Source organism: Engraulis encrasicolus, chromosome 22, assembly GCF_034702125.1.
Source record: "Engraulis encrasicolus isolate BLACKSEA-1 chromosome 22, IST_EnEncr_1.0, whole genome shotgun sequence".
Classification (NCBI taxonomy): Eukaryota; Metazoa; Chordata; class Actinopteri; order Clupeiformes; family Engraulidae; genus Engraulis; species Engraulis encrasicolus.
This window is the reverse complement of record NC_085878.1, coordinates 36,830,705-36,844,620: the sequence shown is the minus strand read 5'-3', so window position 1 is coordinate 36,844,620 and position 13,916 is coordinate 36,830,705. Positions and strand designations below refer to the sequence as shown.

The following is a 13,916-nucleotide window of genomic DNA, read 5'->3' as shown; positions in this document are numbered from 1 at the left end:
CACTAAGTGTTCCTTGTTGGCAATTTAAATAATGAACACTGATGAATATCTCAAGAAAAGATCGTGTCCCCAAGTATTTCTTCTCATTACCGCAATATATTTCAGAACTACAATTAAAAGCTTTCAGAATTTCAATATGAGCTGAAACTACCTACAATTCATCTGTACTAACAGGAGATTCATGATGGCTACATGACTAGTCAGCCTTATTGATTGTGCCTGTAAAATGTCATGATTTGTCTCAAAAATATGCTAACACGACAAAATTGGTTCTCATTACCGAAATTAGTCAATATTTCAAAATGAAAAAGATTTTTTCATTTTAAATTTGCTTGGTAATAGGGTATTCCTTTTTAGAATTCCACGGAGGTCATAAATTAGCTAAGTCATAATAATTGAAGTTGCAGTTAGCATTATTGTGCTGGGCCATCTCACTACCGCAATGCGCATTCTCATTACCGCAATGTTCAAAGTACCTTTCGGTAATGAGGATTCTCAATTTCGGTAATTAGACTCTATGGTGATTTACATTTAGAATATATTTTCATGACATATATGTATTTCCCTTTTTATTTATTTACATTTTTAAACATGCAACTGCAACCTTAAATACAATCTATAGTTTGGCAGTGTAAATATTTTCACTATGTCACTTAATTATTGTTAAAGCACTTGATGAAAGTTTAAAGTGAAATTGCACCCATTTCAGGTTGAAATATGCAATTGTATTGAAACCAAGCCAAATATTGTAAATAAACAAAGCAGAAGTAAATGCCTAACATATGCAATACCTCCTTCATCTAATGGGGGTTGTCTGTAAAAGTGATGATCTCCCTATACATTACATCGGCTAAATTGAGAGGTAGCAAGAGAGTCACAACTTAATTCTTGCTCATATGAACTCATGCCAACCCATGAATCAATATTCTGGCTGTTTCCACCCTCGAAATGTTATCTTTTGATGCAGAAAACTGCCGAGTGATGTCACCCAATTGCAAAGGAAATTGCAAACAACGAAGCCAGCACTCACAGTGAAGTTGTCAGATTGCGTAGATGGCGAAATGGGTTGGAAGACAAAATCGTCTCACTTCAAGTCTATGTGCAAAAAACACCACACTTTTTTTCCCAGAAATTGGCAGATTTTTTGCTTCCTGTGTTTGGTTTATAGTGGGGTTGAGTATTGATCCTTTTTTACTAACATAACTTGCTTCCAAAATCTTTGTTTTGGATCAAATTTGATCATTGTTAAAGGGTGGCACAAAAGGCTTGGCATTTGAAATAGCAGTGAATGGGCCTTTTTAGCGAATTCAGTGAGAAGTAGTTTAGAGATTATTCTAATCAAAACTAAGAAGAGGCATTTCGAGGAATGTTTTAGTTGCCTTTACACTTTCCCAGATGAGAAATTCCTCATGCACGTTGTTTTCAGCCATTGGGAAACTCCAACTCCCATTGTCATTGTGACCCAGCAATCCACAGCACACATGTGAACACTGCACACAACAGAATGACATTTATGCCTCACCCACCTCACCCGCATTTATGCCTCATCCCCAATGGCGCCCGAATGGGAGCAGTGCAGCGGGACGGTACCATGCTCAGGGTACCTCAGTCATGGAGGAGGATGGGGGAGAGTACTGGTTAATTAATCCCTCCACCAACCTGGTGGGTCAGAATCGGGAGTCTGATGCCCTAACCCATGACTGCCATTGATGTGCAATGTGCAACTCAGTCATTAGTGGTGTTCAGTGATATTTCATAACATCGTTCATAGTGAATTCTGCCTTTGGTCCGGACAATATTGTGGTGAAATAAACAACGTGCTGAGGAAGAAAATGGTTTTTCAATGTTATTCCCATGTACTGTACCGAAAATGTACCAAACTGTGACCCTAAAACCGAGGTGTACCGAACCCACCTACCATTACACCCCAATCTGAGACATTTCACATCTCACATCTTCTTTTCAGTGAGCTAAATGGTACCAGCACCATAATATAAAACAGGAATAATATATCTTCAAGAAATGTCTAGACTATATAGTTGTAGCTCTGGTGAGCAAATGATAAACAGACATGCCCTTTGTCTTGAAAAAGATTTGCAACGTCTCTAGCTTTACACTTATTTCACAACAATCCTCTGAGAATGACTCATCACAATTAAACTGAATAAAATGGAAGGAAGGAGATAAAATAGCTTCAAGACATTATATTGTCCTCCCAATGATGCAGGGTTCCTTCTGTAGTCCAGTAACTGTATCTACTCTTTTCTAAGCTACTCTAGTGATCTCCTGTTCCTTCTACCTACTTCCTGGTTGCCGGTGCGTGCAGAGTCAGAAAAAAATGTCCAGTGCACTACTTCGCACTGCGACACGATTTTCCAGCTCATGGCAGATTTTGATTTCCGGTCCACTATGGATTTTTGGCTGGAGAGGTCAGTAGTGAATTGTGATGTCATATTACTTTGGTGCCCAGGATGGGCCTCGCCTCTTCACCTACTGCAGGGGTGGGGAACCTTATTCATTCGAGGGGCCACTTCAAATTCGTCTGAGGGCCGTAAAAGTTCTCCGTACTAAGAACACAACCAGGATTTCCCCGCATTTGAGGCCTATATTGAAGGCATATTTTTTGAAAAAAGGGTTCAGAATCTGAGGAAGACCGAGAGGTCGAAACGTCATTGACAATGAATGAATAAATAAAAAGATGAAAAAATAACTTCATGAAGGAAAAATCCAAAGAAGTGTGTGAACCTTTTTTCAAAAATGTTTTCGTTCAGCACCAGGGATTGTGCACAAGTAACTCTCTACAACTATATTGAAGGCAGCCACCTTTAAAACAGACTCCACACTCTCTAGTTCCCCTGAACTAGTTCCCCTCGAGCAACTGTATCTCACTCATTTCGTGAAGTATTCACGAAAAACATAACTTCAATTTTCGTGGTGCATTCACGTTATTGCCCTTTTTTCGTGATCGGGCAACGAAACGCTGCCTATTCATTTGAATTGCCCGACTGTTGCCTAGTGACCCACTAGTTTGACGCCCTTTCGGTACCGTCACATGGTAATTAAAAATTTCAAACAAGCAATTTAGGGTTAGGGTTAGGGTTAGGTTTAGGGTTAAGTAGGGTTAAGGTTAGGGTTAGGTTTAGGTTTAGGTTTAGGGTCGTATGACATAAGGCGTAAGGAGTGTATCAGCAGTGTTCTGTCAGCACCCCCTCCCCGCTCCTACAGACGCTTGGATAACCATAGCAGCAGTCGGGCAATTGAAATGAATAGGCAGCGTTTCGTTGCCCAACCACGAAAAACGGGCAATAACGTGAATGCACCATGAAAATTAAAGTTGTTTTTTTTTCGTGAATACTTCACGAAATGCGTGAGATAGGGCTCCCTCAAGACAGGTTCCCCACCCCTGACCTACTGTATAGCCACCATAATACTTGGTCTGCTCCCCCTTAGAGGACTTTTATGGTCTTTGGCTGGGTTAAGTCTTGAATTCCAAAATCCTTCTGTAGCTTAATGAATGGTTTCATATAGAATATTTTTATCATCTTATTAGGTGTCATCATAATTTACTAGTATTTGGCTTTAGTTCAACTTATTTCTCCTTATTCTCATTACCGAAAACTCATTCTCATTACCGAAACATCCCCCTCATTACCGAAATGAGCACTTGATTGTTTAAAAAAAGTGCTAAAGGAAAACTGTATTCTTATATATTTTTTATGAACACCGCACCTTTTTATGTTTCTTTCACTTCAGCATATTTTTTGACCGAAATTGTAGGTTTTCACTGATATATTCTAAAATTAAAGTGGAAAACAAATGATCCTATTGCGGTAATGAGATAAAATGGTAAAATTCTTAAACTACAATAATACGAAAAAAAAACTTTTTTTCTGTTTTACGTAGCCCCTAGAACAACTATCAATATTCAATGAACAAAACTGCAAGAACAATTAAGTTTCCTAATAAATTTCATGAAAGAAAAAAATTGCGGGAATGAGCATTTTAGCAGACATGGACTTATAAAACGTTAAAAAATGTGTTTTAAATAGTTGTCAGGTAAGTTGATATTATTGTGCTTAGTAACTGTACACTTTGATGTGACAGATTCAAAAAGAAATTCAATCAAAAAAGTCTTTTGAAAAAATGGTTGTCAAAACACGTTTGTTGCGCGTTTCGTGAGAATCACCCACACACACACACACAGCTTCGCCCTGGAGGCCTTCTTCAGTAGCTAAGGTGCAAGGTGTCGCGAAAAGCAACAGGAGCAGAGACTGGAGGAGGGTGTGCCCAAAGACTGGTTCCCCCTGGGCAACTCCCATGCTTTAGAAAGCAGCAGGTGAACAGAGGTCTGTGCGTGCCTGACTGCCTAACTGCCTGCCGGCTGGCTGACTGACTGACTGACTGTAAAGGTCGCCTCTCACCGCATAAGCCAGAGCACATCAGAAATAACCCCCTACGCAGGCCTCTGTGAATCCAAAAACTGTATGTGTGTGCGCGCGCGTATATTTGGTACATTGGAGGCTAGCATGCAGGTGCTCCTGTGCTGCAATTCTATGCTGCATTCACTTCTCTCCCTCTCTCTCTCTCTCTCTCAAACGCACACCTTGGTGAAGGGAGTTCACCCCGTCCCAAAAAGTTCATGCAAAAACATCAAGGAGGGAGGGGATTGTATTACATCAGAGGCGAAATCTGAACTGCGGTGCCATGTGTCTAAATTGGGAGCTGTGTACACTCGGCAGGGCACCACTTTGCTGCTGTTGTCAAAATTATGGAGCGTGATTTAAGTCCGTGGCATGCTGTGCATAAGGCCAACAGAGCACCGGGGGGCTCGACCATTTTCTTTAAAGGTGAATATTTGTGTGCGTGTTCACGCGGACACAGACAAGACACTGACTGCACATGAATGACAGAGGCACGAGATGAAGACAAATGCTGTGGAGGTGTGAAGCCAGCGCTTCTGCTAGGCAGCCAGCCCAGTCCTGAGACAGACAGACACGGGCAAGATAAAGATAAGTCTGCGCAGACCTAATTACATGCATGCTTACAGACGGTTTCATACCTCTCCCGTCCAACATCTGTGACATGCGAGAGAGAAAGCATGCAAAGCTGGTTTACATGGCTGCTGGCTTGCATTCCACGCACCACACCATCAACACCACCCACCTCTCCCTCTCTTCTTCTTCTTCTTCTCCCTCACACTCCCTCCCTCCCTCTAACACACACACATCTTCTGAAACAATAAACTCAAAAATGTGAAATGTGAAGCACATGTGAAAAGGAATTTGAAATGTTACGCCATCACTCCCCAACATTTGGAGGAATGTGCAAAAAGAGATGTAGAGGAACAAGACATTACACGGGGGAAAGGCTTGTCCATGTCCAAAACAATAAACTTACATGCATGCGCTTACAGTCAAATTTTCTGGGTTCAAAGGCAAGACGAGGGAAAAGCTTAGCCATGTTGACAGGAGCAACCGACTAACATTAATGCACCACATGGGCGATGACTCCTATGCCCTGAACTCAACTAGACTTCTAAAACAAGGCCGTGAATCATCACAATAATAAGCCAGATCCGTCTGGAGCCAAGGCGGCGCAAGCCGTCTAGAACTAACACAAACAACAACAAAATAGCCGACACGCAGGGCATTCCTAACCTTGGTGAAAAGCTGACACCTAATAATTTGTCTTCTGTAGACTGCTGTTTTGCATAATAAATCATGCGTAACAACGAGATGAAACAGGACTACCCAAGAAGCAGACAGCACGGGGTTCGGTTGTAGAACACTAAGCCCCTCGCCTCGTGTTTACTTTGAAGGCATCTCAAAAATCAAGCATGTGCAAAAAAATGGGACAAGTGGGTCCGCAAACGTGTAGATTAAAACTGGCCAGATAATGTACACTTCGTTACCAAAAGGACAGCATGTTGTCAACACCTCTACTGAAGTGCTAAAATCTCATGGGTCATATCATCCTGATGCTTAAGTATGGATACAAACAACACATGCATGACGCAAAATAGAGAACGGCCCTCAGATGGCGTTATGTTATGCCATCAACATGTTCCATGTTGGACACATCATATTTCTCGACCCAGAGAACACGCTGCAACGGTGCGCATGAAATGCACCTTGCAACATCCACAGCTTAGCTTAGCTCGCGCTAGCAGTCAGTGCTGCCGTGGGAATGGATGGACCGTTCTCTGCGGTTCCCATGGGCAAAATATGCATTTCTCAAAGCTAATTTTCATTCCCATTGTTGACGTGAACATAGTGGAGTGTCGAGTGCGTGCGATAAAAGTGTACGTGGATGTAAATAAGAGCAAACGAGACCATCGCATCGCGCGCTAGGAATAGCTAGGTTGAAGTTTGAAGTGATGAGACAAGTGAGAAATCCAGATATCTGCTGACTGGGAGTTAGATGACGTTTTTTGAATAATCATCGTTTCTGCTGCGTTGTGTACTGATTACAGCAATACCTAAAGCCATCATGAAAACCATGTAGAAATGCACTGAGAAAATCCAATAATACATGAGAGTACTCACCCCATTAACCAATCCATAATGGTTGAGAGGATAAATCCAACGAAAGCTGGAGGCGTCCCCTTTTAATTATTCGGGTACCCCCAACTCCCGCTTTTAATCCTCCTCCGACCGACGATGGTCTAAACGCCTTCAGGCTCTGATGATGTCAAATGTTTTTGTATATCTCTGAAACCAAGCTCTGTTATTAAATTGACCATGAACGATTGGAAGCTAGCAGCAGGACCGGTGATGTAGCTCTTCTAGCAACCGTTCCTCGGAAGGACAGCATTGACTTTGAGATTAGCTCAAACGGAGGGTAGCAACTCCCTATGTCTGAATCGGCAGTTTACACATCTACGAAGTGTGGAGACTACAGTTTCTACAGGCAAGCGGCTGTTCAAAAACGACACCTAAAAGCTACCACTGAATAGCTAGCACAACGGAGGTATCGGTCATGAACCCGCAGAGAGGTTGTTGAGCTGCTAAAGCTACCGCTGCTGTGACCAAGCTCTGGCAGGACATCCGGAAGTAAACACTGCATCGCCCCTTTCCCAAAATCTGCTATGGAGACCCGGAAGTCCTAGCCCATCATTCATTGGACTTTTGTAGTTTTGTCTTGGTCTCACTAAGAGTTAGCTATCCAAGCAGCTAAACAGATACTCATCAACTCCACAGAAGTAGTTTCTTTCTTGTGATTTTAATGAATAAAGTTGTGAAACTGAAATACAAGCATATGAAAAACATACATCAGAAAATGTACATGAATAGACATGAAATACTGCTAAGCTAAGCTACACCATGTGTTTCCTATGACATTGTGAAAATAGTTCGTTTTTTAATAGCATTTTTAATCTACTAACATCAAAATATGAATTTCCTGCATGAAATAAGGTAAACAAATACTTACAGACGTTGCTTGAACAAACATGGACACAAACTGAAGTCAAAATGAGGAGTGGAAGACAAAGGCAGCCGTCTCCACTGCAGCTACGGACGAACTGATTTCTGTAACTAAGCTTCAGGCGATTTCCTACTCAAATCGCATGTCAAAATAAAAGTCTCTCAAAAGTGTTTTGTAATAAGAGCCATAATAACAAAGCAGGTACATTGTTCTTACTACAAATGTAACCAATGACAATTTCATGAAAAGAAAAATATTAAATGCAAACCATGACACTCCCCGTCTGGGGTCTGTAAGAACCCACAATTAACTATCTTCATTGCAGGTGCGGTCTTCGGACAGAAGCAGGACCACTTCTGTGACGGGACGAGAGAAAGTCTTTTTGTTTCCATCCCTCGCAGTAGTCACCTCGACCTTCCGGACTAGTCCATCTTGCCCTGGGAAAGTCTTTGTGATGACAGCGATCGGCCACTCGTTTCTCTTTGACTGAGAATCTTTGAGTAGAACTACGTCTCCGCATTTCAAGCTGGGCTTCTTGTCCTGCCACTTTTGACGGAGCTGCAAGGTGTGAAGGTACTCGCGCCTCCACTTGCGCCAGAAGATGTCAGCCAGATTTTGGACTCTCTTCCATTCATCCTTGTACCTAGCCCCACCCTCAAAGTTGCCAGGAGGAGGAGGGGCTGACCCCGTCTTCAAGGTCAGGAGCATGGATGGAGTGAGGATCAAAGTTGACTCTGGGTCTGACGATACTGGGATGAGTGGTCGAGCGTTCATCACTGCAGCTACCTCGGCCATAAGTGTAGACAAGACCTCATGTGTCAGCTGGGCTCTTTGCTCTTGCAGCATACAGTCAAGAATGCGCCTGGCGATCCCGATCATCCGCTCCCAGGCTCCACCCATATGGGATGAATGGGGCGGATTGAACACCCAGGTGCAGTTCTGGTCGCTGAGGTATCTCTCGACACTCTCTGGGGATGCGTCAGTGCTGGACATTTGCAGTTCCCGCGAGGCACCTACAAAGTTCGTCCCACAGTCAGAACGGATCTGCCGTGCAGGACCTCGGATGGCGAAGAGACGTCTCAAAGCGTTGATGAAACTACTGGCAGTCATCGTCTCGATCAACTCAATGTGCACTGCTCGCGTACACATGCATGAAAACATCACTGCCCATCTCTTGGAATTGGCGTGTCCTCCTCTAGTGCGGCGTGAGGTAACCTCCCATGGCCCAAATACGTCAACACCGACGTATGTGAAGGGTGGCGCTACCTGCAGCCGCTCAGCTGGTAAGTCTCCCATTTGTTGCTGTTCTGTTTTTCCCCTCAGCTTCTTGCAGGTCACGCACTTGAACAGAAGACTGGCGATGCTTCGTTTTGCACCAACTATCCAGAAGCCTGCTGACCTGATGGCACCTTCTGTAAAATGCCTGCCCTGGTGTTTCACAGCTTCATGGTAGTGGCGTATGAGAAGCACTGACAGGTGATGACGACTGGGGACAATGATGGGATTGACATAATCCAAGTCTAGGCCGGAGTGCTTTATGCGGCCTCCAACTCTCAACAGTCCATCTGAGTCGAGAATCGGGTTCAGTTTGCACAGGCTGCTTGACGAGGAAATGTTCGAGCCCTCTTGAAAGCAATTGATCTCTTCTTGATAGCGCACTCTCTGCACACTCTTCAGAATGCACTCTCTGGCTTGTGCCATCTCTTCCACCGAGGGCGGACAGATGTGCCAACCTCTGCAGCTGTTGGTGGGAGTAGAGTGAGAAAAGGTGCGAGCAATGTGGATCAAGTGAGCTATTGCTCTGGTCAGACTGCTTAACTTGGAGAAGCGCTCGAAGCGCTCGGGCTGCACAGTGTCTTCAGGGATGTGCATAATGTTTGCCGTCACCTGGGGACGTATCTCAGAGTCTGTCGTAGGATCGACAAGGTCGTAGGCCTCTTGAGGCTCAGAGAGGTACAGAGATGGCTTGGTGAGAAAGGCTGGTCCTTTAAGCCAGGTTGTGCTGCTGAGAAGAGCCGCTGGCACAGAGCGAGAGCCGTAGTCCGCTGGATTCAACTCCGAAGGTACGTATCTCCACTGTCCAGAGCATGGTGAGTGCCGTATGCGGTGGACTCTGTTGTGCACATAAACGTAGAACCTCCGTGTCTGGTTGTGGAGGTATCCTAACACCACCTTGCTGTCAGTGTAGTACACTACGTTGTCGAACGTCACATCCATCTCTGTTGTGATCATCTCTGCCATCTCCACGGCGAGCACTGCCGCGCAGAGTTCAAGCCTCGGAATCGTTAAGTCAGGTTGAGGCGCCAACTTCGCTTTCCCATACACAAAGCCAGTCTCTACATGCCCCTCTTGAGATGAGACTCGGATGTATGCCACTGCAGCCACAGCTTTCACTGATGCATCAGCAAACACGCAAAGCTCCTTTCGCTGGGCCCCTGATGTAGAAATGGGTGTGTAGACACGTGGGATCTGAAGTTCCTCTAGGTCTTGCAATGAGTCTCTCCATTTCATCCACTCTGCTTCCATGTGGTGTGGGAGAGGCGAGTCCCAGTCGCATGCCAGGCTGGTGAGCTCTCTCAAGAGCAGTCTGCCCTGAATGGTTACTGGGGCTAGGAACCCTAGCGGGTCGAGACACTGTTCACGGTCGACAGCACCCCCCTCCGGGTAAAGGGTTTCTGCTCACAGGTGATTCGGAACGTGAATGTGTCCATTGAGATGTTCCAGGACAATCCCAGACTGCGTTGGATAGGCAGGTCATCCGCGAAGAGATCCAGGTCTTCAATATTTTGAGCACGATCACCAGGCGGAAAGGCTTCCAGGACTGCAGGTCGATTGGAAGTGAGCTTGTGTAACCTGATGTTTGAGGCTGCAAGCATTTGTTGAGTTTGCTTTACGACATTGATGGCTTCTTCTTCAGTGCTGAATGATTTCAGTCCATCATCCACGTAAAACTCGCGTTCAACAAATCTTCGAGCTGCAGGACCAAACTCTGCTTCACCTTCTTCGCCAGCCCTTCGTAAGCCGTATATGGCGACGGCAGGTGAGGGACTGTTTCCGAAGGTGTGGACTCTCATCCGATACTCTGTGACTTCACGTGCCATGTCATTGTTCTGGTACCACAGAAAACGAAGGAAGTCTCTGTGGTCCTCCTTCACCACGAAGCAATGAAACATGTGTTCGATGTCAGCTGTGACAGCCACCGCTTCTTTCCTGAACCTCATGAGCAAGCCTACTAGGCTGTTGTTGAGGTCGGGGCCTGTAATGAGGACGTCGTTGAGTGACACTCCGTCATAGGCTGCACTGGAATCGAAGACGATGCGGATTTTGTCCGGCTTCTTCGGATGGTAGACTCCGAACAGAGGTAAGTACCAGCATTCTTTGTTTGCTTGGAGTGGTGGTGCGACCTCTGCGTGTTGTCGCTTGAGCATGTTCTCCATGAAGTCCACGAAGTGCGCCTTCATGGCAGGTTTCTTGTCCAGTGACCTCCGTAGGGACATGAGCCGGTCATAGGCGAGCTGCCTGTTGTTGGGTAGCCGTCTCCTCGGCGAATGGAAAGGTAGAGGACCAACCCAGTTGTTGGCGTCATCTTGATGGAACTCCTCATCCATGATTCGCAGGAACTCCATGTCCTCAACTGAAGGTCCAAGCTTGTGGTCGTCTGAGGTGCGATCGAAGATACCTTGACCCAGGCTCTCAACGTTGAGAGGTGTCATCGCGCTGAATGCTCGGGTAAGCGCTGGCTGATGACTGTTGGGTTTTTCTACGAAGGTTTCTTTCACCTTGATTTGACCACTGCACGGCTGAAGGTAGCTTGTACGACCATTTTCCAGTACTGTGGTCTTGAAGCTGTTCACCTGGAGAGGTCTGTGGGTGGATCCAAGACAAACGTTTCCGACGATTACCCACCCCAAATCCAGTTTCTGTGCAAATGGGGTGTTGCCCACACCGTTGATCTGATCTCTGACTTTGTGCACCCTTAGGATGTCCCGGCCTAACAAGAGGAGGATGTCGGCGTCAGGATCCAAAGGTGGGATTTCATCCGCAATGCACTTCAGATGAGTGTGGTGGCAGGCAGCTTCTGGCGTAGGTATTTCGGAGCGGTTGCTTGGGAGCTGATCACACTCAAGAAGAGTAGGTAAGGAAAGACTCAGCTTCTTGTCGACTGACTCAATGGTGAATCCGCAAGCCCTTCTCCCGGACATCTCCGTTAGCCCGGCACATGTCTTCAATGTGTATGCATGCGAAGATCCCTTGATCTGAAAGACGTCGAAGAACTTGGAGCGAGCAAGAGAGCGGTTGCTCTGATCGTCCAGAATGACGTACATTGTCTTGGACTGTTCTTGGCATCCAGCAGGGTACACATTGACTAGGCTGATTTTGGAACATGCTCGTGGGCTTACTCCTTCTCCACACACCTGTGTACACTTTGAAGTCACCTCTTGGCTGTCCGCTTTGTCGCCCTCCCCGCCATGGCTTGCTGGGGGAGGAGACGCTTTGGGTGGCCAAGGGGCTGGACCGGGATGGAGTGCTGATACGTGGGCATCACTTTCACATTCGGTACATTTGATTTCAGCTGTACAATCTTTAGCCAGGTGCTGAGTAGAGGAGCAGCAACGGAAACAGATGGAGTACTTCTTGAGTAGCTGCTTACGCTCATCCATTGTCTTCAGTCTGAACCCGCGACACTTCTTGAGCGGATGTGGCTTTTGGTGGATCGGACACTGTTTACCTGGGTTCACTGCACTGTTCTCGTTCTCACTGGGTGACTCTCCAGTAGAAGAGACTTGCGTCTTGTGGACCGCCACAGGTGTTTTAGCTGACCGGTCTGAGTAGCCCTTTTTCACATTTGCAGGTGTAGACGAAGAAGCGAAGAGATTGAAGCTTGGGTCTGTGCGTGCTTTAGCCTCTGTGAGAACAAACTTCACAAACACAGAGAATGGTGGAAAGCTGACAAGATGAGTGCGTTTGTATCTTGAGCCATACGATATCCACTTCTCTTGTATGTTGTGAGGCAATTTCTCCACTATGGGGTGTATGCCTCTGGCAGTGTCTAAGTATGACAGGCCTGGTAGACTGCCGTCTAGCTTAGCATACTCCAGCTCTGACAGTAGATCTGCTAGGTCACGCAGCTTCCGTGGGTCATTAGATGAAACCTTGGGGAACTTTTCCACCTTTGTGAAAAGTGCGTGCTCTATAGCCTCAGGTGAGCCGTAGTTCTCCTCGAGCCGTTCCCAGGCTAATGACAATCCAGCTGGCGGGTGACGAATGTTAACTGCTTTAATTCGCTTGATTTGCTCAGCCGAGTCCTTGCCCAGGTACTTCACAAGAAGATCCAGCTCTTCTGCTGCGGACAGGTCTAAGCCAGCTATTGCACTCTTGAACGATGCCTTCCATGCCCAGTAGTTAATGGGCTGGTCATCAAATGAGCTGAGCCCTGACGTTACCATGCGGCTGCGTGCTAAGAATTTAGCAAGATCGCTGGTGAGATTGAATGATTGGTAATCTGGTGGCACGGTATTGGTATGGTCAGGCACTCTGGGGCTAGAACGCCGGGGAGCAGGTACAGGTGGAGGACCATTGCTTGAGCGAGGTTGTGGGCTGCTATCTCGCTGGGCGCTTAGAAGAGGGGGCGGGCCATAATCAGCAGCTGTGTGATTTATTGCCGCTTGTAGATCTGTAGCAGCGTGGGGATTTGGTGTGCTAACATCTGCATTCCTCATCTGATATGGTGTGGTACCAGTATTAACACTCCTTTGTTCTAGCACATACTTTGTAAGAAGTTGTTGTTTAGCTTCGTTGAGATCCGAACTTGAGGCATTACTCTTTATCTCATAGCCCATTTCCATTAATCCAGCTTCTAGTGTCTGCATTTCAGCTATTGCTGCTTCTAACTCTTCATCTGCTTTGAGCGTATCCAGTGCGGCTTGCAGACGTGCTTGTTCCAGCTTAATTTCTGCTTCCTTTTTAATGAATGTTGCTCTAGTTTGAGCTGCGTCCGCTTTAGCCTTAGCTTGCAAAAACACAATGCTAGATCTGGAGCTAACTGAAGCTTGGGCACCATGAGATGCATGTGATTGAGTCTCAAATCTCGCTGGTCTGCGCTCCATCATTTAAACAGTACTTGAAAGACAGTTCAGTAAATGTAAGCCACTTGTGAGTTTGTTTGCCACTTAGCTTTGAAACAGCGCTGCTCCATGCTTGTTGTGATGCCGTCTTTTCACTGTCTTGGCCTCACTAAGAGTTAGCTATCCAAGCAGCTAAACAGATACTCATCAACTCCACAGAAGTAGTTTCTTTCTTGTGATTTTAATGAATAAAGTTGTGAAACTGAAATACAAGCATATGAAAAACATACATCAGAAAATGTACATGAATAGACATGAAATACTGCTAAGCTAAGCTACACCATGTGTTTCCTATGACATTGTGAAAATAGTTCGTTTTTTAATAGCATTTTTAATCTACTAACATCAAAATATGAATTATCTGCA

The 13,916-nt window shown here is 45.6% G+C and overlaps 1 protein-coding gene across 1 annotated transcript in view; it reads right to left on the bottom strand.

Moving 5' to 3' along the window:
* LOC134438223 (MOB kinase activator 2-like) overlaps window positions 1–7,038 on the bottom strand; it is a 56,712-nt gene extending 49,674 nt beyond the window's left edge. The window contains exon 1 of the mRNA XM_063187721.1: window positions 6,546–7,038. Within this exon, the coding sequence (XP_063043791.1) occupies window positions 6,546–6,562 (17 nt within the window). The 5' untranslated portion in view covers window positions 6,563–7,038. The remainder of the gene's footprint in view (window positions 1–6,545) is intronic.
* Between the last annotated feature and the right edge of the window lie 6,878 nt (window positions 7,039–13,916).